The sequence below is a fragment of the Colletes latitarsis genome, chromosome 11 (assembly GCF_051014445.1).
Source record: "Colletes latitarsis isolate SP2378_abdomen chromosome 11, iyColLati1, whole genome shotgun sequence".
NCBI lineage: Eukaryota > Metazoa > Arthropoda > Insecta > Hymenoptera > Colletidae > Colletes > Colletes latitarsis.
The window spans coordinates 12246388-12274377 of NC_135144.1; the positions used below are offsets into that span (position 1 = coordinate 12246388).

General features: G+C 37.3%; 1 protein-coding gene across 8 annotated transcripts in view; it reads right to left on the bottom strand.

Annotated features, from left to right (window-relative positions):
- LOC143348188 (nucleolysin TIAR) overlaps positions 1-27990 on the bottom strand; it is a 647185-nt gene that overhangs the window by 51809 nt on the left and 567386 nt on the right. For all 8 annotated transcript variants that reach the window (XM_076778154.1, XM_076778153.1, XM_076778160.1 and 5 more), the window contains one exon: positions 46-121. In XM_076778154.1, the coding sequence (XP_076634269.1) occupies positions 46-121 (76 nt within the window). The remainder of the gene's footprint in view (positions 1-45; positions 122-27990) is intronic.

Here is a 27990-nt window from a genome sequence, read left to right on the forward strand (position 1 = left end):
CCATACTATAGTAATCCACAAGAAACAAATTTTATTATAACTTACCGCCTTTTTAACAAAAGAGACAAAGCCATATCCCTTCGATTTGAGCGTTTGTGGATCTCTGACGACTCTGCAATCCCTGAAACAAAAAATAAAGTATAAAATTAACAACGACGACCATTCTCATTTGAAATTATATTTAAATTATGGTCCAGTCAATATATAATAATAATATTTTTAAACAGGGATCGTTTCTTTTGAAGATCAGAGTTTAAAGATCGTGTTTTCTTTGCACGTTCGTCGATAAAAAAAGGAAACTGCTATCAGATCATATTTCTTCCAAGCAAGGAACTATTTTCTATCGCCAAAAGTGAACGAGTTACTCAGGTGACCGGTTTTAAGTGCCTCACCTGTATAACGCCAGGAATATATCTTCACGCTCTAAATTCTTTCGCGTAAAGGCGAATACCGGAATGTTATCTATAAAAGGTATTATGAACATCGATGTATCTTTTTATTGCTCGTCTGGCTGAAGTGCATAGCATACGTTCCCCATAAAAAATATACCTCGCAGAATTCCCGGACACTCGACCGAAGAAAATTTAGACGAAGAATTAAACATGTCCATAACCTGGAATTTTATTCGAACAGCATACCGAGCTACGTCTCTCGAAAGGATATTTTATTTAAGGACGACTCGAGAGCCAGCTTTCCGTGTTCTAATATTCCTAATTTCCGTCGCCACAGGCTATACTTGAGAACGTACGATTCAATTACGAGCAATTTTTCAAACTTATACTACTTAATTTTGTTGAAATTTTCTCACGAAAGAGAACAATTTGTTTTACGAACGTTAAAACACGTTGATTTAAAACGCGCAGAATTTTCCAAGTATCACGAATTTGCAAATTATTTCCACGGTATGATGGCGACGAAAACGTCAAAACTTATCCATTTTATTCGCACTCCGGTTAAAAATTTGGAACAAGAACATTGAAAACAAGAGCAGATGGCAACTAATTGCTTTCTTCGCGATCGTAATTCATACGTTATTCCAAGAAAGAAAGAGAAAGAAGATAATGACTTTCAGTAAATAAAAAACCGAAGGACAAAGTGCACGGACATTAGTTGCGACGAAGATATAAAGGATTTAATAGTATAAGAAATCCATCAAGTTCGTTGTAAATGCATTAAAATGATTAAAGAGGGGCGGTTTTCCGCGTTATTTTTATCTTCGTCACAACCTTCCGTGTCGCTTCCTCGAAATGAAAGGACTTGGCCCTTTTCGTAGTCGAGCAATCAGTAGACACATAATGCCCCGGAACATTTATCCCGATAGAACTTATTATGCTTAAAAGGCTCGAAGAATATTTTCCATAACGCGATTGAATGATATAAAACGAAGTAGTGCATACATCAGAGACTCCAAAAAACAGGACGAAAGTAAACAGAAGAGGAATATTAATTAACTCACAGAAATAGAAAATTCTTTTTATTTTATTTTCGAAGTAATATATCGAAGAATTTGTAATAAAATCTAAAATGTAAGGGAACACATGGTGTCATCGACATAATAATGGATTAAATCGTTTCAACTTATTTTTCCTAAACAGGTTAGCATGTCGAAAATGCAAGAAAGTTCATCTCGGATGAGTGATGATAACAATTAGGCCACAAACAATTATTGGGGAGCGGATTCATTAGGTTCGTCCAACCGAACATTCATAAATCCCCATCTTTTCATGCTTCCAGTCTTTCGAAAATGATATTCTCGATCCGTTCGTCTAATACCTGTACCATGATAAGGACGAAGATTTCATGATACAAAGGATTTCGTGCTGACGCATCTTCCTTTTTATTGCCAATAATTAATGAGTTTGAGTTTTCCATCGATGACGACGGGAAAATCTAGATTGGAGTACTAACAGGGGATGAAAAGGGTGAAGGAATGTCAGTTAACGCGCGAAAGTTTCCTCGGGCTAGAGACATAGTTCGTCGATAAAAAGAGGGCAAGATTTTGCTACCCCGAAGCAAATTTTATTTAGAGAAAACTGGATTTCAATTTCGAATCTTGATTAAAATCCTTTTAGTTCTACTGTTTACGAAATATTTATTTTTATTAACGTATCTGGGGACAGGAATGGGTAAGAATTGTTATTTTTAAAAATTGATTAAGAAATGTTAAAAATTACTATAAAAGAAATTCGACCAAAGTAAACAAATTTTCGAAATATATTTCTTTGGAAATTGCGAGTTCTAAATAGTCTATGAATCAAGAAGATTGAAAAGGCACAAAATATAGAAAAAACATTAAGAAATATTACGTTGAAAATTACCACAAACAAATTCGACCAAAGTAAACAAATTTTCGAAATATATTTCATTGGAAATTGTAAGCTTTAAATAGTTTACGAATCAAGAAGATTGAAAAGGCATCAAATATACGGAAAACAATATTTGATATGCTTGTTAAATAAACTTTCGTGCCAAACTTCCTCCATCCATCACATTTCAAATTTAATTGGTATCAATTCATTAATTACGAACACCGACTGAATTATTGTAATTCGGTTAGATGGAATACGAGTGAAATCCCGATCGACAGAAATTCCTGTACCTAATAATGTCAGTCTCGTAAACACAGTCTATTAATTTGATACGGAATCAATTTCGTATGCACACGTTACTCCTAAGAGAGGTTAACCGCCAACTCTAATACGACACCTAATCGATAAAATAATCTTACGTTACGTTCAAATGAGATTTTCAATTTTCCCACGCGAGTTTCGATTACATTTTGTAATCTCGTATAACATACTCGTTTAAAATCGCAACAAAACTGGGGTGTCTAAACGCGTGGAAAAGAAGTACGAATTATCTGAAAAATTTGACACTAACATTGAACATAAATTTCCAACGGCACATTTTCTTGGAAAATTTAAAAATAACCCCCGTTTTAATCGCCCGTAAAAAGATTTACTTAGGAATGAAATTTAATTGGAAAAATTAAAATTTCCCACGTATTCGAGGGAGAATTACGCGAAATAATTTTTTTCGGGGATTTCGGTGGAGCGGTTTCGTAGCGTTTAGGTTTAGAACGGGTCTGTCCTCGCCGCGATAAATAAAACCGTTCGCGACAGCCGTGTAGAATGAAAACTTGGGAATTGATAGGGTGAAAGACAAGCAGGGCTTTTCGTTCGACCGGACGCGGTGTCTACGACGTGGAATTTGAATCATCGACTTCGACCCGCGTTTCCATTCTGACGTCCGTCGCGTTCGGTCCGGTTCGTCGGAAGGACGGCGGGTGGGGGTGGGGGGTTGAAAGGGGGATCGGGCAATAAATCTAAACTAACTCTTTATCCTATCTGGGCTTTGTCGTTCACGCTACGAAGCTCCGCCATTGTCGCGGCTATATGACTGACCAAAAAAGGAAGGGAGAGGGTGTCGGTCGGACAGCTCTCGATGGAACTTGAATTAAATTTCGAGATTTATCGCGTCAATAACCGTGCATTAATTTACGATTTTTAGCAGCGAAAACGTAAATCCACGGGACGGCGATTGTTTCGTTCGTCGCGGAGTGCGCGAACGAAAAGAGGGAAACGAAAGAGAACGACGAACGGTGGGAGGGAGGAAGGGAGGAGGAGGAGGGGGGTGGCACGGTGGATAAAACGCGCAATGAGAACGTTGCAGCGGGGGTTCGTGGCTATATCGAATGCGGAAGAACGAAGGGTGGGAGACTTAGAGTGTGGGCAACGACATATGCGACTGGCGTGCTCTACATCTAACTTATATTGACTATTACTCATGCTCGTATACTGTGACATTCGCCGGCATTCACTGAAAAGTCGCGGAAAACAATGGCGGGATTCGGGAACCATCGTGGAACGCTCGAAAGGAGCTTCGTCGCTCCGTTTGGTTCGTAGTTTGGAAGAAATATTTGATAAGAACCGATGTACGGCCTCCTCGTATTCCTATATTAACGTTTAGTTTATTTTTATTATAAACGAAATAATATTGTCAGTATTTCAGATAGTGATCATTTTTGTAGGTAATTATTTATAGAGATTTTGAATTTTAAATGGTAGTAAACTGGATCTCTATTTAAGTAAACTAACTTTTCGACAAGTGAAGAGTAAGTTCTGTAGAAAGGGGACAGTTTTGTCAACGTTTGCATTTTATAACCTCTCGTCTGATAAACTGTTTTAGCAGACTCGAGAAGTGTCTGTACCTACAATTCTAAATATCGTATTTGTTTTTGACGCTAAAATAAAGTGTCAAAAGAAAATATTAAGAGTTGGAAGGAGAAAATATTATAATAAACAAAGAATCGAATTTTCTGTAGAAAACAATCAAAGTGCCTTAATGCAATTAATGCAATTAAAGATATGCAACGAGTATTTTTCGTACGAAATACTTCACGAAATAATATTATTTCGAACTAGACTATTATAATACTCAAATTCTGAAAATCAATTCCAAAATATCGTGTTTGGAAAGTTTCATAAAATGCCTAGGTTTGATCTAATACAAGATGGCGGAATATAATTTCTTGAGAAGGAAGAAAAATCTCTCCTGCCTGTAGTATATTAATTAAATTTGATATGAAACGAGTATTTTCCACATGAAATAATAATATTTCGAACTTGACTATTATAATAACAAAATACCAGTGAAAATCAATTCTGAAATATCGTGTTTGGAAAATTTCTTAAGACGCCCAGGTTTGATCCAATACAAGATGGCGTTGCCATGTTCGATCGACGAGTCGTCGAAAAGAGAGGGACGGATATCTCAGTAGTCCTCGAATCAAGCCATCGTCGAACTAGACGGAGTTATCGCGATGTCGGTAGAAACGATTTCGGTATCGGATGAAAATGAAAGGAAGTGAGAGAGGGATGAAAAGGGGGGGGAGGGAAGTTTGCTTACTTTTCACTAAGTGCATTCAATGCCGAACGCGCGAACTAATTGTCGGTGGGATAGGTTGGCCCCGGTAATGGCGGGGTTAGGCAGGGTTGGATAGGGTTGGGACAAAGTCGTCTGCTACCCAGGGACTCTCGAAGATCCGAAGAAGTGGGTTTCGATTTCGAGATCTCGATAAATGAAATCGGTTGTCGTGGAAACGTTCTCGTTCCATCGTCACCGTCGAACCATTCGCATTTTTGTTCTTGCAAACCGCTTATTAATGTCCCCGATCGGGGCGACACGATCCCGCTGATTGCAAATACTTTTTTCACCATTTTTCACGAATTTCTTCCGAGGCTCATACACCGGGTTGGGTAGCGTTTTTTCTTAATATCAAGAACACGGATCTATCGGACGATATCTGTGAATTTTAAGCAATAATTCACACTCTGTTTCTAAACTTCGAAGGGCGGTTTCTTCAATCGTTACCAAAACGTTAAAAATATTTAGTAGCCAAACGTTCGAGTAGAACGAATGTAAATGAGAACGTAGGAAAATCGTATCATGGTTTGTACACATTTTCTATACTAAACGTGTACATGCAAGAATACAGCGTTAAATATTGTTCGTGGAATATCCGGACGAATAAACGTGGTCCATTGATAACGCCTACGGCGTAGTTAAATTAACGTAAAACAATCAAACGTTGAACGATATTCGACTTGCAGTCAATAACGTTGGTAGGGGGAGGGGCATTGTAGAAACGCGGCATCCTCGTCGGCCATTATAAGCCCCTTTTTACCCCTGTTCACTGATTTACCTTTCGCCCCTATCGTCCTCATCCCCTTTCGTCGTTCACCTCTATAACCAAAGGGTTAACCGGGTATGGCGTAAGCGAGATTATTGCCTAGATAACTGGAAAATTAACTGCAAAATGCGCTGTTTTACCCTCGGCGCAACGGGGGGTTATGATAATTTTAATAACATATTTATTGCTCCCCGACTGTCCGCGGCGAGAGCACAAAAGGCTACACGGCCGATTCGTAGGTGAGGGCCGATAACGCGTTGCTGATTACGCTCGCGCTATTTTGCGAACTTCGTCGGCGCCGAATTCGTTCGGGCGACAAGCCAAGTATCGGCAATTTATGGCCTTCCTCTGCACCGGTGCGTGATATGCGTATAATGTTTACGATATTATGCGATTTCCATTGTCCTACCCCTAATTCGTTCGATTTTAATCGCTGATAATCGCCATTTAGTGAATTTAAGAAACATTAACGTCCCCCTTTTAATCGTGCCCTCGTTTCTGTTCACTGAAAAACTGTCGTTTTCAAACAATTATCGAATATTGAACATTCGACACACTTAGAAACTTATTGATTATTTTTTTTTTATTTTATTTATTCAATAAAGGGGAAGCCCCATTAGCGTACAGAGCAGTAGAACATGATAATCGAAATAAGGTTACAAAGGATTGTTGTTATTATTAGATAATGTCGAATCGAGGTATGTTAGTTGAACATCTCGAGAACTTAATACAGTAATTTATAACCTTCTTCTGCATCAGTGCGTGATATGCGTATAATGTTTACGATATTATGCGATTTCCATTGTCCTATCCCTAATTCATTCGATTTTAATCGCTGATAATCGCCATTTAGTGAATTTAAGAAACATTAACGTCCCCCTTCTAATCGTGCCCTCGTTTCTGTTCACTGAAAAACTGTCGTTTTCAACCATTTATCGAACATTGAACATTCGATACACTTAGAAACTTATTGATTATTTTTTTTTTATTTTATTTATTCAATAAAGGGGAAGCCCCATTAGCGTACAGAGCAGTAGAACATGATAATCGAAATAAGGTTACAAAGGATTGTTGTTATTATTAGATAATGTCGAATCGAGGTATGTTAGTTGAACATCTCGAGAGCTTAATACAGCAATTTTTGTAAATATTATAGAATTCTTTTTATCTACTTAAGATAATAACAAAAATTTGAAAGCATGAATCTTGTAGATACTCGCAATATGCTGTGTTTCCTCGACTGTTAAAAGTTGATAATTTATATGAGACAGGCATGAAGTTTCGTTATTGTTATCCGAACTTATTCAGAAAAAGGGAACTGACAAACGGCGTTGTCGGTAATTAATTTGAAGATTTACTATCGGAAACGTTTATCTCTGAAAATAATGCGATTGCTGGATACGACGAAGTTTCCCCCTTTTCCCGGGGCGAAACGCGACGTTTCTTTCATTCAGTTTATCCTAATCGCATTGATGCACGCAATCTATGCGAGCTCGGTTCAGGTGCATTTGAACTGCGCATATATGGTTAAACAGTCGACCGAAGAACGGGGAAAAAGTAAAAGACACGGAGGAAGGAAAGCGGGTAATGGAAAGTCGGAAAATAAGAATTTGTTCGAAGATAAAAGTGGAAAAGCGCGCTTGACGGAAGTACCCAGCGGAAACGTATGCTAGATTAATATTTATCAAAAGCTTTATTGCGATTATGGAATCGTCTAATTTTATATACAGTGTATTCCAATGCTTTGTTATATAAAAATATGAAATGTAATGTTTTTTATTTGCTAAACAAATTTACTAAAATTTTGTTTCAAGAGAACAACTGTTAGTTGAGGCACGAAGAAGTAATTTTAACGTAGAATTATATGGGCAACTTAAACATTTCTTTATCAGAGTTTAGTTTCTATCGTTTATCTTGGATGCTGAAGTATTTTTTCTTCGATAATAACTTTTTGTTGTCAATAAAATTTTGAACTATTGTTCAAGTTTATGTTCACTAAATTGCAAAGAAACTCACGATATCGAATGTTTGCAAAAGATTGATTTTACTTTATTATACATTCGTTTTCTTATTTCAATGTCCTGAATCTCAACCGAGGTTCACAGTTCATATTTTTGTTATAACATCTTAACAAAGCATTTATGAATTTTTTTTTAAATAACACTTTAGTCTTAGTTTTACGGAAAAATGGGGAACACCCTGCATGATAAATAGCTAATACATTAAATAAATTTTTAAATAATACACGTAGAAAAATCAGTGTTTAAGGGGAAATTATAAAATTGTTATTCGACCCATTCCAGGGTTAAAATAAATATAAAAAGTCGGGAATAATATATACGAGAAAAAATGAAGAAAGTTGTGGATTAGGTTTGCGTTGCATTATAATTATGCACTGGTTGTTGCGTTAGGAGGTTTATCGGCGAATCGGGGCTCGTTATTTCTTTGAAGGCGTTGCGGTAGCTAAAACAAGTTCCCAGGACGAGTTAACGACGAATCGGCCATTGTTCGGGAAAGTTTGCATCTATCGAGATGCGGTTGATGGTCCATGCACGCGAACTTACAATCACCTTTCTTGAGGTTAACTTCGGGAAGAGCCAAAATAACGAAGGGTTAAGATGTTGAACACGAGGCTAGAGACTGTAGCTTGTCTCTCTGTATGGCTTCGTTAAGAGGATTAAACGGCTTTGAAGTTACGTCATCTGAAATTGTGCTAGATCGAGCGAGAAGGCGCTCCGACGAAACGGGAACCTTTTCCGAAATTACCAATCGCGCAGGATTTCGAAATTGGGAACCAAAGACGAGCTAATTCTCCAATTATTTAACACACGATTCTTTCCTTTGTACGTTTTTTAAGAATTCGTGCCCGGAAATGAAAAAAAAATTGATGTTTGGGTATTTATCCTTTCTTTCGAAAATATTCGTTGAAAGTTTTATTGCGATCGGATGAGACGTGATTTGAATATTTAAACGACTTCGAGGACTCCTAATGTTTACGATAAGGACGAATATAACTGCTATTTTTGTTAATTCTTAAGATATTTATCTAATAGCAATTTCTATTTCAGTCTAATCGATCAGTTAACTATACGTGTATTTATTCGACAGATTCACAAACCTCCGCGTCCTATTTGAAGAAGAATTTGGCGAGTTCCCTAAAGAAGGCATAGCAGCAAAGGAAATCAATCGAAGCACGAAAATAAAAAGGTAGGTCGACTTTATGAAGCAGAAAAGTTTGAAAGTCTTACAAATATTTGCAGAATAAAAGAGCTTGAAACTTTTTATTTGTTCATTTTGCGAATTTTAAAATTCCCTGGATAACGTCTAAATCAATCGAAAGATTCTGATCTTACGATATCTGCATGCCGGAGATCCCTTGCCTAAATTTTACACAGTAAATTAGCTCTTCGCTTCTACGATCCATTTGCATGACTACGAATTTTTCTTCATTTAGTAGAAAATGAGTTGAAATTCTCTGTTTTATGTTTGGAAACACGTTTGCTTATTTTCTTCCTATTATAATAATTGCAATTAATTTCTACAATATAAAAAAAGCACCAATTAACCTAAAAGACCGTTTAAATGACAAAAAATTAGCTATTTGTAATATAATGGAAGATCAATCCAATGAATTTCAGACAATATCAAAAAATTGAAATACTTTAAACTGTCAATAAACAAAAAATATTATTTCGTACTTCCGAAAAAGGTATCTACAGATTCTTTGTACTATAATAATTGCAATTAATTTCCACAATATAAAAAAGCACCAATCAACCTAAGAGATTGTTTAAATAACAAAAATTTAGCTATTCGTGATATAATGGAAAAGTTTCCTCAATGAATTCCAGTCGTGTAATTAAAAACTTTCCATCAGCAAAGAAAAAATATATTTTTCGTATTTCCGGAAGATCTACAGATTCTTCTAGCCGAACATACTCGATCTTTCCGGAGGTCTCGTATAAAGGTGAATGAATTGGGAGTCTATTTTCGCGTAGGACCATTTTTCCTCCCAGACTCGGGTAAAAATCTATTATTTATGTACTTCCCTGTCTACTAACAGTTTCGCCTTCTACTAGGTTCCCTAAATTGTTGGACGGTACGGGCTCGTATATTTATGGCTGCGCCGTAAAACCGTATCTGAGCGTGTTAACGCGTCTTCCGAATATGAGAAAAATAAGCAGCCCCCTAAGTTACGTTACAGTCGAAAGTTCTTCACACTCGACCGCGGAAATTTCACGATTAAACAACGATTAAATAATATCAATTTCCAAACCTTTCGGTGATACACTAATCATTGTTTACGAAACGGTGTTTTAGTCGAAAAATATTCTGTTTTCGTTCACTTAACACTTTGACTGCCACGAACAGAACAGAACATTTAAGGGTGGAACAAAAACAATTCTCAAGTTGAAACGTTGAGGAAAATAAATTTGGATAGGCTTCATAAATTTTACCGAAGTTACGAAAATAAGTACTATGACAACTTTTAAGTTATGTAATTTACTATTGTCTAAAATGAAAGTTTTGGTCTCGTAAACAATTTTACCGTGTTAGACTGGGAACCAACGTGTTAATTGATATAGGAATACGCACGATAAGTTTGTGTTTTAGTCGCAAAATATTTTTTTTCGTTCACGACAAAAAATTCACTTTGATTGCTACGTTATCCATATATGGGTGACAGAACTTTTAACAATGGAACCAAAACAATTAATTCTCAAGTTGAAATGTTAAAGAAAATAAATTTGGATAGGTTTTATAAATTTTGTCGTATAAAATGAAAGTTTTAGAACGTGTCAACGTGTTAATTGGTTTCGAGATAGCAACACGCAGGATAAGTTTGTGTAAAATTGTACATCAAAGAGTAAAACTATTCTAATACGCGAAAAGCCTTTATCAATGCCCGGTATCAGCGGGCGGAAAAGTTTATCGGGCCCGAAGTTATCAAATCTAGAGATTACTGTTGGAGAAACTCGAGGAACGTCGCACAAAAGGTCACTACGTTAGATTGAAGTGTAAATCAGCCACGTTGGAGTGGCGTTTTCTCCCTCCTTTCCATCTCTTTAGTCTCCCCGCAGCATCCCCCGTCGACTCGAACCGGCGGCATCGTCTTGTCTCCTCGCGGCCAACTATTTTGACGACGTCGAAACAACCTGACGAAATTCCATCCTTCATCGCCCTTCCCCGTTGATCCCCCTTATACCATCTTCGCGGCATGATAGCACTCGAGTAACCGCCTCCGCATCGCGTTCAGGCCAGGAACAATGGCGGTTGGAAGAGCAGCGTAGAAAGAAAATAACGTGACGAACGGGGAGAAAAATAAAGAGAGCGAAAAAGCACTAGTGGGCGGCCGGGTGGGAGAACGAATGCAGAAGTATAGAACTAGCGCTCGTCCCCTCCCTTCTCCCTCCCCAGACGCCGGAGCCCTCCGCGGTTCGAATGAGTTCCGCTCTTCTTCCTTCCGGTCGACAAATTGAAATCGTCAGACCGGGAAAACTCCACCGAAATCCACGTTCCGTGAGCAAGGCGCCAACCGGCAACGGCGAAAGAAGAATCGTGTGAACGAGCGAAGAATGTGGGAAGAAGACAACTACGGCCACCGAGAAGAAGGGTGGAGGGAGGTGGGAGACAAAGGAGGGCGAAAAGAGGGAGGGAGATAAATTTCAGCGGTCGAGAGGGAGGGAGAGAGAGAATCTGGTCCCAATGTGGTCGTAACAGGGTGACCGGTGCCTTACCGGACTATATTTCACCCACGTAATTATCTTAGCGTGCAACGCGATAGTGCGAGGCGGCTGCCGGTATTAATGCCCGCTGATAATGTACCAATAGTGTCCTAATGTCCCGTACGGGGAGACCTGAGTAATAGACAGTTCGAATGCACTGCGACGACCATCCATACCTAAGATATTCGACGGAGTGGATTACAGACCTTCCATTGCATCTGCAGTCGCCTGGACCCGCGATTGATGACGGGAAATATTCGGTTTTGGGGGGATAGGTTCGAGAAAATTTATGGCAAATTTAATATGAGGAATTTAAAAAATGAGCAAACAGAAACTTTGTGCTTGAAAGGTTCGAGAGATGAAGGTTTCTGTGATCCTGAAATAGCTTGTAGAATTATTGTGAGAGCAGGTGTTGTGATTAGCCAACCCCCGGTTCGTATAATTATCCGCCATTGATGATGAGAAATATTCGGTTTAAATTTATAGCAAATTTAATGTACAGAATTTAGAGTATGAGCAAATACAAATTTTGAGTTCGAAAGGTTCGTGAAAATAGCTTGTAGAACTATTGCAAGAGCAGGTGGTGCGCTTAACCAAGCTCTGGTTCGGATAATTATTCACGATTTATGATGGGAAATATTCAGTTTAGGGGGGATCCTGGCATAGTCCCAAGATAGATGGTGAATTTAATATACAGCATTTCGAGATTGAGCAAGCAAAAATTTTGAGCTTGAAAGGTTCGAAAGATGGGGGTTTCGTGATGAAGATTTTGGCCGTAAACATGAATATTACGAGATAGACTCGCGAACAGAAGGTCGACCCAAACGTAAACGAGTGATTCGAGTCTTAGTTCCTATTAGTATCCCAACAAAATTTATAGTAAATCGAATATATTTCGAGAACGAGCAATAAAAAATTTTGAGCTTGAAAGGTTCTGTAACCCCAAAATATCCTGTGGAACTATTAAAAGAGCAAACGTCGTCGCGATTAACCAACCCCTCGTTTTGGATAATTACGTGGCGGCAGTAAATGGCTGGTTTTCTCGAGGCAAAGCATCTTTTTGTGCAGCCATCAGCGAAGAATATTGGAGTGGCGTTCATAAGGCACAAAGCTAACGAGAACGCAATTGGTGCACACGTGTACGTGGATCGCGCAGGAGGCAGATACGGAAGTTGTGAATGGTCGAAGGAGAGAAAGGAGATGAGGGAGAACCGAACATAAATTCGCGTAAATCTGGACGAAGGGTGCTGGGTACGGTCGTACGTGGGCTGTCCGTAGCCAAACAATGTCTGTCCGAAACAGCCGCGATTTCTCTTATCGCGCATTCAAACGCTAAATAATAGCACAACTTCTCCTTGGTCAACACCGACAACTCGGCTAGCCACTCGCCCGGGACAAGCACGCGCGACTACCACTATTGCAGATTCCGTGAACAGTGTGCAGAATTTCACGCCTCTTCTCACCTACTCCCACTGCCTACCATTTTACCTCGCGGATGCAACTCGTACGATTGGTCGTTCGGTGAATTTTACAACGCTCGATCCTTTGACGTTTCAGTCTTTACGACAGTTTTCTGCCTTGTTCGATTTTTCCCTTATCGCTTCAACCACCAAACCGAACCCCTCAAATTGTCCACGAAAAGGAAACTTCGCTTTCAAACAATTCGAATTTATTCTGTACAGCATCGTTAAAATTCGAGAAAATAATTTTGATAATCAATTTTATTAGATCCTTAGTGAAAAATCATGTCACCCATATAAATGGATTTTAGAAAAATTACGATTTTCTTAGCATACAGAATTTTAATTCTCACAAAGCTACAGAATGCATTTAACAAACAAAGTATAAGAAATACTTGAAGCAAGATATAAAATATTATATTTAGGGGTTGAGACAATCCTCTACGAAGCTTTGATTTCATTAATTCTGCTAATAAAAATATGAATTTGCATAAAGATCCACAGCCTAATAATTAGAAATTAGTTTTCGAAATATCTGTCGTTCGTATTGTTGGTAAGAATTGCTCATTGATTAAACATAGCGTAGAAATATAATTTGGTGATTGCTCCGATAATAGTATATTACGTATGTTTTGTATAATGGCTTCTGCACAATTGCCTGTTACAATATGTTCCTGTAACACGCGTGTCTGTGTCTGTACTAATTATGTACGAAGAATGGCGTTGTTGACCTCTTCTCAACACAGGATCGTTACAATTTGTTTTTATCGTTTCTATGAATGAAATTTATGTCCGTAAGGAGCGTAGTCGGTCGATGTTGCATTAGATTTTGAAGTTGGAGCTTTATAAATTTACGTACCGAACTGTTTAAACTTTCAGCCTGCTTCTTCGGCCTTGCGAACTATGCGAGCTACGAAAACTATGAACGAAAACTTCGGCGAACTTTTAGAACTATTTATATTTACTAACACCAACTATCAACTGTCAACGTCAGTTCACACATTGATTCGCGCTTTTGTAATTATCGAATTTGTGTCGTACAATTTTGACGAACTTTGAATACGTTGCTATCGATCAATAAATGTCTTGCTTAACACGTTCACTGACAGATCAAAATATTCGTATTCTGCAAAAATAAAATTTTAAACCATTGTAATCTACCTACAAGTTATCTAAAATTTGTTACAGTACTTGGTATCGTAACCTTACTAAAATTCATAAATCTTACTCAAATTTATTTTCCTCGACATCTTAGCTTGAGAATTAAGTTTTCTAGTTCCATAGTGATAAATGGATGACGCGACAGTCAATACGTTGAATTGTATCTCGTCTGACCGACCGTTCGTGCCACGTAGGCTGCGAAAGGTGATTGTACTTATTGCTGTCCGGTATCTGAGCAGAAAGCAAAGTTGATCCCCAGATTTGGAAATTCGACAGAAAGGCGTTTAAATCCGTGATCGATATTCCAATCGGATGAGCGGATGGTTCGAGCGTAGGCAATGATGGGGGTACGATTGGAGGTGAAAACCAGGGGTAATCCTGGGGATTATTCTCTCTGATCCCTGACCAAATATGTGTTCAACGGACGTCCGCTAACCACTATCACTACCTATCACCACCTCACTTTCCATGCCTACCTCTCTGATTACCGTTCTATATCTTCCTATTATATCATGTGAAAATTACTTCTCCTGTTGTACTCGAGCCTACCAAGTTCGCATAAAAGTAACGTCAAAATTTCGAGTAGGAAACAGCAACCATTCTTCCTTAAATGCAGGAAACTTTGGAATAGGAACCCGTCAATTTTGGCTGAAATATAAATCATTGTGACTTTCTTCAATAAAATGTATAAAAGTGTCTCCAAACTGATTGATATACTCATCTATAAATTTTACCTTCTCAGAATTCTATGCAAATGATCGTCCGAAATCAAAGGGATGTAAATTCAATTTTAATTTCTAGATATTTTTGGCCGTAGCGAGGATCATAAAATTAGAGGTCTCAAAATATTCATAGGGCTCGAATATCAATATTTCCAACAGGAAACAGTAATGATTCTCCTCTAAATATAGGAGACTTTATTAAACGTATTAATCATCTTGATTACCTTTATGGAACCCGTCAATTTTGGCTGAAAAATAAATCATTGTGACTTTCTTCAATAAAATATATAAAAGTGTCTTCAAAATGATTGATATACTCATCTATAAATTTTACCTTCTCAGAATTCTATGCAAATGATCGTCCAAAATCAAAGGGATGTAAATTCAATTTTAATTTCTAGATATTTTTGGCCGTAGCGAGGATCATAAAATTAGAGGTCTCAAAATATTCATAGGGCTCGAATATCAATATTTCCAACAGGAAACAGTAATGATTCTCCTCTAAATATAGGAGACTTTATTAAACGTATTAATTATCTTGATTACCTTTATGGAACCCGTCAATTTTGGCTGAAAAATAAATCTTCGTGACTTTCTCGACAAAACAAATAAAAGTGTCTTCAAAATGATTGATATATCTCCCTATAAATTTCACCTTCTCAGAATTCTATGCAAATGAAACGTATACTTTTCACCATGATGGTCCAAAATCGAGGGGTGTAAATTCGACTTTAATTTCTCGATTCTCTTGAGAGGGTCATAGAATTAGGGTTCTGGGTTAGGTCTAGTTTATAGGTGTCTAATGTAAAAATTCTCAATAGGAAACAGTAATCATTTTTCTCTAAATACAAGAATCTTTATTAAGCAACGCATTAACCATTTCAATCGACTACATTTGCTCGTCAATTTTAGCTGAAAAATAAATCTTCGTGACTTTCTCGACAAAACAAATAAAAGTGTCTTCAAAATGATTGATATATCTCCCTATAAATTTCACCTTCTCAGAATTCTATGCAAATGAAACGTATACTTTTCACCCATGATCGTCTAAAATCGAAGGGGTCTAAATTCGACTTTAATTTGTAGAGACTTTTGGCCACGATGGGGATCATGGTATTAGGGCCCTGAACTTTAGATCGCGGAAAGTGGCTGATTTGGTTAGACAGTCGGTAGGAAGAGAAGATAGGGGTATCGGGAACACGGCAGGAAGGTTCGAGTTGCACGATATACTATACTATGGAGGAAGAGACTCGGGTCGATACCTGTTGATACTTCGTTCAAATAAAAGTCAACTTGTACGGCGAGTGGTTTAAAAGTCACACACATACGCGCAGCCAGGCTGACGTGTTTCCTACCGACGTGCTCTTTCACGGAGTTTCTTCTAGGACGGGGGTGTAGCTCAAGAGGACGGAAAGAGTAGAGGGTAGTCAGAGGATAGCTCTCGAGTACACGGAAAAGTTCGAACAACTTTCATGGATACTACTGATGGGAACGTCTGTTCCTTCTGGCGTTTTATTATTTTAACGTTTCTAATACAGAAGCTTTTTTCTGGCTATTTTTTTTTATACCATTTGACTTGAAACTAAGATTTTAAATTGACAATACAGGAGGACGAATCGATAGAGTTAGCGTCAATATTGTGGAACTTTTGATAAAAACAAGACAAAGAGACGATTTTTTGTTTGAGTTAAAGCTAACTTAAATAGAGACAGTAGGATTCGTGAAATTGTTAACTTTCTATTTGCAAGCTTCGGATTTTTTCTAAACAATCGAAATTATTCAATACCACGTGTAATCGAATTTTCTTCTCGACAAGATTTTCTCGTTCAAACGGTTTAATAGCATTTTTGTTCGTGTGCAATAGATTTTGTAAACAGTTTATTTGTGCGATCGATAGGTGTCGGAGCCCACAGAATCTCATTCGAGCCGGCGAGATTCCGAATTTAAAAACGCCTGCTATAATTCCACGATGTGGTGCCGGCTGGTCGGGTGTATTGATTTTTTAGAGGAAAATGAAGAAAATGTGGCGAAGTCGCGACGGTGGGCAATTGGTAAAGCCGTGAGGGCATTTGTTAATATTGCAATATTGATTATTTTTAATGAGGATGCTTCGAAGCGACCCATCGATTGAATAGTGCCTCTACTCTGCTATGATTAGAGACACCACTGAACCGTTTCTTTCTACTCTCACACGCGCTTTCCACGATTCTCGAGTATCTTCCGACAAGTAGAAAAGAAGACACAATAAATAAAAAAATGTAGCCGGTATCAAACATTCCGTCGAATCGTTAGACAGATTCTATTCGCGCGATAAGTATTTTCTTCGACGCTCAACAAAATAATAAACATTATTGAACCGGAAAACTATATATTATATATTCATAACGAAAGAGACACGCCTTATATTAACAAAGCAAAAGTAAAATAACACCACTCTGTTTCAGTATTTTTATATAAAATTGATGAAATTGTGTTCAACTAAACGCTTTTAGCCTCTGTTGAAATTTGTCAATTTGAAAAATAACACGAAGTTTCAGTGTTCTTCCAATTTGACTCGAATTAAAACTGCACACGAAAGGTTTCAAATAAACGAAGTAATCAACGTTCGTTAAAATATTTTCAGTCTTTTATTTTTATCACGGTTGGAAACTAACACTAATTTATAATGCACGAATTATATAAAAAACTTTTAAATAAAAGAGTCAATAACGTGAGATGGGTATTTCAAGTAAATTCTTTTGAAAATTTTCAAGCTTCTATTTTTTGTACATTTTCAATATTCTATATAAAATTTATACAGCATGCACAAACCAAAACTTTCAAGCGTATGGAATATTCATAGTAACCAATTTGTGTTTCAATAAAAATATTCTTCCGTTTCTCTCCTATCACAAAAACAACTATGCATCATAAATACGAAACTTCTATATTTTTGTAAACTATAATATATCGTGAAAGACTTTCTCGTTCGTTGTATATTTAATTAAAATACACAATTATCGAAACTAGAATAAACTTTATCGTCACCGTTCAAAAGTAAGCGCCAAAATATTCTCAAAGCTGACATTTATCACGGTCGATAAGATATTTGTCGTCACACTTGGACTGTATGGATGAAATTTCGAAGTCTTCACATTTCAACGTTCCAGAATCAAAATCGGATCATATCTATTCACGTTTTCAGAGTTTGGTTTGTTATTTCTATGCAAAATATATGTTCTTCGTTCCACGGACTGTGTAAACATCGTCGACGAAACCGTTTCAGTATGAAAACAATCGAACGTGCAACTTAGTTTCTGTTCTACATATCACACGCGGTAGAAAATTTCGCTTTTTCTGTGCTATTTAACGTTCAAGTACAACGAACATTAATATACCTCGATTTCATTGATCTCGCTTCTCTTTGATTTTAATTAAATTTCATTGTTCAATAACCTACAACTTCTTTTTTTCCTCTTTCTCTGTTCTGTATTTACTATAGAGCTAGTAATAACGCACGTAAATAAGTCCAATAAAAGCTGTCTTCTTTAGTGTAATTCTCATTTTCGTTTACATATTCTTTCCCCGAGAATATACTACGCGTTGAACAACCCGAGATCATTTGTCACACGCTGTCAAAACCATTATCTTTTTTTAGACAGAATTTTCCCAAGGAACACCATCCGCGGGACTAACGATTTTTTGTGAGAATACGTGTACTTTAAAATGTCCAGACCATCGAGTCTGTTGCTTGAACGCAGTCTATTCATTCCAGCTGCGCGATTGTTTTGCAGTTTTAATATCCAAGATGGTGAATGCCCGTGGAAATAGTAGTGAAAGACGACACGCGAAAGGGAGGTTGGTCTCATTTTAATTCCTCCTATATCAGTGCAGTCTGCATATATACGTATATAAATATCCATCATAACCGAAGTCGAGCCTCGGATCTCTATTACAGTCCGATCAAAGAATATTGAATACGAATTTCGTTCGGTCGACTTATCCTCGAACTCGTACTCTTTGTCCCCTTTGCAAGAAGTCGTAACGAGGGATCGAAAGCACCGGTAAATTCAAACAAGTAAATTTTACATTTTATATTTAAAATATTTAACTCGAAAAAGAATCAATAAAAATCTCGTTACCAAGTTAAAGGGAAAATTCCCATCGATGAACAACGTTTAAAAAGATATATTTTTATTATTTTGAAAGCCTTTCCCGTCCATTCTCCGCGAGAAAACAAACGTGCACGTTAAAGTATAACGCGAGAAGATGCCTGCGACTTTTCACGGCAGTTTTTAGATATTACCAGACATCTGACTCTTGAGACGGTCACCCGATACAGAACGGAACAATAGGCGACTCCAAAGTCATCCCTATTCATCCCTGAAGACACTTCTCGGGCATAAATTTTTCACCACGTTCGCTAACTATCACCATTGCACCGACAACGTCTCGGCGATATTTTCGAATCAAATTTCTAAAAGTCGATTTTTGTAATAACTGCAAACTCGGATTACCCTCGAGGGTGTATTCTCCCGTACAGAGTGTAAAAGAAATTTAATGGTTTCTCAGAAATTTTTTGTTCGACGTGGGATACTATTTTCCGTTCAGTTTGAATTTATACTTTTATCGTCGCAACAACGATGCATTATATGTTCAATTATATAAACGGTTATACAATGAAAAAAAAAAAATCATGGTTTAAGAAAAGCCACGAAATCCAATTTCCAGTGGGCGAGAAACCCGGCGTCCGCGGCAATCGTTTCTTAAAATATACTTTATGCTTGCCATAAAAACCGGAAGCGGAAAATTTCTCTCCTTCCGGCGAACTTTCGAAGTTGCGTTTCCTTTTCAGATTTCATCGCCATACTTTCAGATCCACTTCGGGAAAATTGAATTTCATGTGGAATTCTGAGTCGAACAAAGAACGATCAGCCGCTCGGGCTCGAATCCCAACATTCGACTTTAGACGCAAACGACTCAAAACTGGCAAACGTTAATATACAGTTTTTAATTAATTGCCGTGTTTCCTAAAAAGCGACGAAGCAAATATTTTTTGAACCGTTGCGTTGCATTTATTAGTTAGTTTGCAGTAATTTTTAATTAGAATTCTCCGTGAAATTTATGAAACCCTCCTTGGTCGAAAAATTACATTAGTTCAATTTTTCGAATTAATAACAATATTTATACAGTACATACGTAAGAGTCGGTTATTATGAAAGTGAACCAAGTCAGACCAACAAAATTGAGATTTTTTAGTATTATGTAGTATTAACTATATTTCATTATTATGATATTATCTTTGTCAAGTTGCCATGAAATAAACTATAAAATGAAGTTGTTATTTTCGTTGCATTTTTATGGTTACTTTAATAGTGAGTCATTTTCTTAATTATCTCTATGTATCCGAAGAATATTGTAAATTAATGGAAAAATACCGTAATAGATTTAATTTTACTATAAAGAGAATTAGAGCCAAAAATATTGATGAAAGACCAATTAATTATCTGATTAAATATATAGTGGATACATAAAAAAAGCTTCATGTAAAGTGTTTTATAAAACTTTTAATTTATTCTGGAGGGGAACCTCGTGTCTTAGATTTTTAAGAAGGCGAAGACTAAAATTATTTTGTGATCTATAGTTATCTTTATTATTTATTACTTCAAGATAACTGGCATAAGAAATGTATACTTTAATGGATTTATTTTCTTACGTTCTATCAATACATCACGAATATTTTAAAGTTATTTAAGCATATTATATAGAATAAATAATTTACTGAAATATTAATTATAAAGTTGCAATCGTAAAATAAATGATACGATCCTAAAAGTAAGTTTATTTGTTTTAAAGTTGTTTTCTCAATAAAATTAGTCATTTTTGTGTTGTCGTCATCAACTAGGATATAAATTTTGAAAGTGGCAAAAGTCATTCGATTGTTCAAACCACACACTTTCGTTCAAGTTGTTTATGAAAATGATCTTGAATATATTTCACATTAGTAGAACATTTAATTTTTGGTACAGTTTGCATTACATTGGAAAAGTATTTTTTAATACTGTCAAATGCAAATGTGTAGATATCTTGAAATGGGAAATATATACATAACTTGAGCCACTTTTATAATAACCAACCCATGGAAGAATTAATTTTTGCCGTTTAAATGAAGGAAGAATATGTTAAATTTCTGGGTCAACTTGCTATCGTGTTATCGTCATCAACTAGTCAAAAACTAGTAAAGTGACAGAAGTTTCACATTGACGGAATACTTAATTTTTGATACAGTTTGCATTACGATGTGGTCAAATGTAAATGTTTACGATAAATATATGCGTTCCATGGAAGAATTATTTTTTGCCGATTGGAATGCAGGAAGAATATGTCAAATTTACGGACAACTTCTTCCCTCGAGAGTCCTCAGAACGCCTATTTCGAGAGGGGAATAGTCGGTCCGTGTGATTCCATCGAAATAAAAAGAAATCGCGCATAAATTAATTCGCTGACTCGGGGCGAGCAGTCCTTTCTCTTCCGGTACGCTGGAAGAGGAGACACATTAACTGGCGGACCCGAAGGAAGGGTAGCTGACGCCCCGAACCGGCCAGTGGTGGTTCCTGCAGAGGGTGGGGGCGGGTCGTGAGGAGGGTTGGTTGGCAGTGGTAGGTTGGATGTCGAAAACGGTCCAGGTCGAAGTGGAAAGAGGCGACGGTGGGCGAATCTGGTGGGTTGGCGGCAGGCCATAAACCTTTCCCGCGTAATCTGGATAGCTTTATAGATTTCTAATAAAATAACGCATTAAATCAGGCGCGGCTCGACTGATTGGTCCGACGAACGAAATCAGCTCCGCACCCGCGACGCGCACGTATCGCGATCCAACCGACGTTTATTATCCCGAACAACGACTACTAAACGTTTGTTGATCTTTTGCGCAAGCAGACGGGCCGCTTAAGGGGAAACGCCATCTTGAAGATACGGAAAAAGGATTGCTACGGTTTCTACTAAAGTTTTTACAAGTTTCGAACGTCCAGGGTGACCCAGTAATCGTGGTACAACCGAGAAGCGTGTAGGCGATTCTTGGGAAACGTGCAAGAACGAGCCAAACATATAGAATACAATTTTTTTGTATGGCCTTCGCTTATCGAGAAAAGAACGACTTTGAAAAGTTACGGTTTCAACTATTAACACATTAACGACGGGGCATTTTTATTAAAACTTTCCTATTCAACATGTGCATACTAAAAATGTGGTAAGTATTTTTGAAATTTTCAAGAGTTACGCGTGGACAATATTAGAATATTTTTCTTGCGTTGTCGGAGAAATTGCTAGAAAAACGCACACTTGTCGCAATGTGTTAATATAAATTAAAATTGTTCGTATTCCTCATTGTATCGTCGCGAAAGTGTTATCAATTTCAATCTTGTCATGTTAATTATTTTATGGACAGCTTAGATCGAACGGCTACGTTACGCGACGCGTTTTAGCGTAGCCATTAACTGGATCGTTAGCATCGTTATTTGTTTCGACTGAACTTTCACGAAAGAGCAGCGATAATCCGTTAATTCGCGATATAACGAAGAATAAAGTGCTCGCGCGGTTTCCGTCGCCCGTTTGCAGATTACACGGGGGTAAGTGTGTCGCCAAATAGAAGTCGAATATGGCGGTTCGCGCGGCTGAACGACCGAGCGGAATAAATTCTTGCATCAAGATTCGAATAAATGCATTCCAAGCCGCGGGCAAACTTCTATCCAGGCTGGGGGATGCGGTTTGCAATACTCCCTGTTTCTCGTTGTATCTTACTCCTCGGCTCTCCTCTTGTTTCTGATCCCGAATAAAGTATTCCAAAGGAATTTCGAGCGAATACGTTACATGCGACGAGCGTTTCTCGCGAACCTAGCCACTGGAAATGTCGTTTGATTCATGCGCGTTCAATAAATTTCGATTCGCGTATCTGCCTCGCGACATACGGTTCGACGAGGAAAATATCCACGGTAGGCTTTGGTATGAAAGTAATTGTAATTTTTTATAATACAAAATATTTGCAGACGACGCGATACATTTATTGCAAAGACGCACCAAGACGGAATGTTTTCAACCCTTTGTACTCGTATTCGTATTTGACAAGGCTACCGATCTAAAAAACTAGAAAAATACACAAATTTAATTTGCATCTCACTCCCTCTTGAACAGTGAAAATCTATACAGGGTGTTGGGTCACCTCTGGGACAAATTTGAATGGGAGATTCTGGAGGTCAAAATAAAATGAAAATCAACTTGAAAAAAAGAAATTTCAAATCGTCCTGGAAAAATTATTTTCAGTTACAGGGGTCAATTACAATCATTTTTGGTCATTACACATACCCTCGAAATTCTACGCATTTTCGAATAAAATATTCCTTACCGAAAATCTAATGTGAGGCCAAAAATGCTTCCCTGAAATTTCATAGGTATCTTTAAAGCGTCATAACTCTTGAACGAATTGGCCGATTTTAATGTTTCTAAAAGCAAACGACGCGTATTTCGGTGAAGAATATGTAGAAATCACAAAAATATTCGAAAAGTTGTTCCTTGACCCCGAAAAATGCGAAAAACCTCATAAAAGTGGGCCAATATTCAAAAGGCCATAACTCCTACAATAGTGAATGTATCGCATTGAAATGTAGTATGGAAGTAGAGCTCATATGTACCTATAAAAAAGTATTAAACAACTTTTCTGTACAACGCCAATCAAATTTATTAAAAATGAAAGAGTGGTTTTTAAGAAAAATCGACGGGGGGTAGGTGCATAAATTTTTCGGCGAAAAAAAATGTTTTCAAATCGTTCTAAAAAAATTATTTTTAGCTAGGGGGATCAAATACAATCATTTTTGGTGAATAGACATACCCCCGAAATCCTACACACTTTCGAGAAAAAAATTCCTTACCGAAAATGTCATGTCTGACCATACCATTGATATGTTTCACTGAAATTTCATGTGTATGTTTAAAACATCATAACTTTTGAACGGATTGGCCGATTTTAATGTTTAAAAAAGCAAACAACGCGTATTTTAGCGTAGAATATGTAGAAATTCTAAAAATATTCGAAAAGTTGTTCCTTGACCCCCTAAAATGAGAAAAACCTCATAAAAATGGTCCAATTATCAAACGGCCATAACTCCTACAATAGTGAACGTATCGCATTGAAATTTAGTATGGAAGTAGAGCTCATGGGTACCTACAAAAAAGTATTAAACAACTTTTCTGTACAACGCCAATCAAATTTATTAAAAATGAAAGAGGTGTTTTTAAGAAAAATCGACAGGGGGTAGGTGCTTAAATTTTTCAGCGAAAAAAAATGTTTTCAAATCGTTCTAAAAAAATTATTTTTAGCTAGGGGGATCAAATAATACCTCCGAAATCCTACGCACTTTCGAGAAAAAAATTCATGTACGTAGACAAATTTTATTAATAATTTTTAACAATAATTTTGTTAATAACTTTTTAACGAAGCTTCAATCAACAAATTGGTATTCCTGATTTTCATCTTATTTTGGCCTCTGGAAACTCTCATTCAAATTTTTCTCGGGGGTGGTCGAACACCCTGTATAATACGTGTTATAAATTTAATAACAGTAACTTCTAAATTTGGAAGGAACACATAGGGCACGTAGGAATACTAAAGGATAAAATAATGCTGTACTACATGAAATATGAGGCTTCAGTATAGTTTTATGAAATATAGTATTAAAAATATTACAAGTATTACAAATATTGTATTACAATTTTTTATTTTTCTTTGACGTTTTTTTTTTACAAATGACCTCGAGAACAAAACCAATTAGCCAGAACAAAAGGGGGAAAATCTTTTATTTTATATATACACACATATTCAAGCGGAAACTTAAAGAAAATATTGTAACAAGGGTTCCCAGAATGAAATACTAATGTAAATATGTGTATACACATGGGTTAACACTTTGCTACTTAGATGCAGTTCTGTGATGCCATTTTAACGAATATTAAAATTACCCTTTTTCCCCAGAGAAATTAATAAATGTCTCTAATTTAAAATTTCTTCATTTGTTTCGTTAATTGGGTTTGTCACACACATCATATTATGTATGTCGCCGTAGCGACGTCGTTGGAGCGCAAAGGGTTAATATTGGTTTTCTACGTTTTGTTGCTCGTTTCTAACCTTTTTATTTATTTCGATACTCCGGGAAAACCGTGATTCCGGTGTACAGATTAGTTGGCGGTATATTTGCAAAATTAAGAATCCACGAGGCAAGCGTTTATCGCGAGAACGGAAATCCGGGAAACAAGAAAGTCCCCATCGGCGCGACAACGGGCAAAGTAAATTCAGGAGCGAAGGTTGTGTAATATCGCGAACGAGGTACAAGGAAGACTTTCTTTTGGCAAATCAAGCATGTGTTTACACGGGCGCTACGACCATTCGTTTCTGGAAAGGCATAAATGTCGCGAGGCAGATTGGAAATGCTGCCAAGGGAGAAGGCGTTTATGTACCCAGAGTACAAAGGCAGAGGGTAACTCTTAACGGAAAAAAGGTACGGTTTATTGAAACAAACCGGAATCGAGGCTCCCGAGAGGGGCACGGACGGGGCTATATAGCTCTGCTCTCTGGAGATTCCCTCGTTCGTTCCTAAATCTTTCGCGGAACCTTTATTCCGAAACTCCGTACCGCGCATATAGATATCCTGCGTAGAATCGGGCCGAGATAAAGACGTGACAAATTTCCCACAAAACCGATAGATAACGTACCCCAGCGATTCACTTTTCGTTATTTTTCTCCGTGAGTCGATTCCTGGCCCGAGGGCCACCAGGGGGCTAAGAATATTACTTTATGAGAAATGGCGTGGCCTTGGTAAAATGGGAAACGAAGCGATTGACTTATCAAAAATCAATGTCGGCTGCTCTGGAAGGAACGTTGGCAAATGGAGCGTCCTGTTGGAATGGGTTATAAGTTAAGTGGCATGGAGTGCGGTTTCATGCAGAACGTTTTCCCGTATGTATATGTAGTCGCACGTATATGACGTAATTTTTGATATATGGTTAGCTTGCGTCGAGCGTCAATTTATACCGTTGCCACAGGTCGCGAGCAAACGTACGAAAATCTCGAAATCTTTTTCCAAACTCGCGCTGACTTTCAGCCGTTATTTCCGATCCGTGCAGTATCATCGTTACACGGAGTTTTAATATACCTCTTTCCGTTATTATCGTTATAATTTAAACGGGTTTCTTAAAGGTTTAAGCACTGGGACGTTTTATCTTACAGCATTCGTCGCTCGAATACTTTCTGAAATACATTTTGCCCATCCCTGACCCGTGTAACCTCCTTGGCCCGAAGACCATGAACGCGTTCTACCCCCTGGCGCACCACTACCGGAGGGTTATTTGAACTCGGAATAACTAGCCCTCTCTTCGTTATCCGAGTCATAAAGGGTAGACCCGGCGGACTTTCGTGGCGCAAGGAATTTTTCTCTCGGTTTATTCTCACAGCCGGAGTCTAAAACAACTCAACTGGATACGTAACATCCCTTCTACAGTTTATCACCATTTATGTTTCCCGATTCTTTCATTATTGCAATCGTTTACGACTTTATCGCTCGAATACCCAGAAATATTTTCTATCAAACGATTACAAAATATTTATTTTACACCACTGTACTTTTAACAAGTATTGTCTATTTGTAAGTTTAAACTCTGGCTGGAACTAATATGTCTGACCAATATTTCTATAATTGATCGTGCACAATAGATGATGGACATTATATTTTTAAGTAAATTTCGGGAAAGATTCATCCGAGGTAGAGAAGCATCATTTATTATACAGACAATGCTGGAGATCGATAGTTCTGGTTTTAAGATTTCTGATGTTCATAACTTCATTTATGGCTATTCAGAGTGGGTCACTACATTTTGTTATCTGGATTTAGAGGACATATGAAGATCATTTCATCATATATTTCTTATTGCATCGGTTGACGCACCTTGATATTCTTTACAAAATAATAGTAACCTATTTATGTTAAAAAATTATTAGTTTATGAGATATTTTAATTTTAACCCTTAAGTGGATTCTCAATCTCGACTGAATTATATTTTACTTAATGTTGAGTTTTGGCAAGTTGGTAAATGGAAATCAACTTTCCCTTCAAGCATTTAAAAAATAATGAACTAATGGAGGATCACATAAATTTTCAAGTAATTACATCGACATATATTAAATAATTATTAGTTTAAACTTGCGGAGGGCTGCAGCAGCCCCAATAATTCACTTAAGGGTTAATGTTGTTAAGAAATCGTGATTCTTTGTATCATCTTATATATTAAAATCAATACATTTTTACATTGACGAAGTATTCATAGAACAAATCTATTCTTTTTCGTGGCCATTCCTTGTACGAACAAATTTAAACAAAATTAAATAGTATACGTTTGAAAAATTACATTAAGCCCTACGTCGAGGGGTTAATATTGTTTACGATTTTATGTAAGAGTGTTATGAAATGTAAACATTTGAGAGTAGTTAAAGTTGAAAAATAAGTTGTACGCTGAGACTTGAACTACAATGGCCAACACGAGAGACCGTATCATCACAGAGTGTAATAAAATAACATTAGATACATTACGTCATGATGTAAATAGTCGTTTCTGTAAATAAAATCATTACAAAATCAACAAATTAACAAAACATCTCCTGAACTAATGATTTTTTAATATAAATAGATTAATATTTTCACTCTGCATAATAATAACGGCATAAAGACAATACGTGATAACACCGCCACGTACCGTTACCTCCAGCCGATAAAACGCAAACATAATCTACCAATTCGCGTTCGAAACGAAATTGTTACCCCTTCGTTTCCAAGCAATTTTAATTAGCAGTTTCGACTAAAATAGGTAATTTACGTTCAAAGCGATCCAGGTACGAAAACCCAGCGGTTCGTCGAGAGAAAAAAAAAAATTGACCAAATTACCTTGTTATCGCGCGGGGACAAAAAAAGTATCCCCGGTTAAACGGAGCGAAATTAAAACCGGAAAACGGTTTTGCGCGCCGATTTCCCCTGAAATTCCGAGCCTGAAAGGTGGCCCCCCCCTCCCGTGAAAGTTTCAAGAGCCATAACTCCCGTTCAATCAACAGTCACGTAGAGCACCGTTTGCCGGGTCTCACGGATCCTTCGGTTCCCCCGAAAGCGTTCGGGTGTTTTCGTGTATTCGCGACGCGGAACAGAACCCAGGGCCAATCT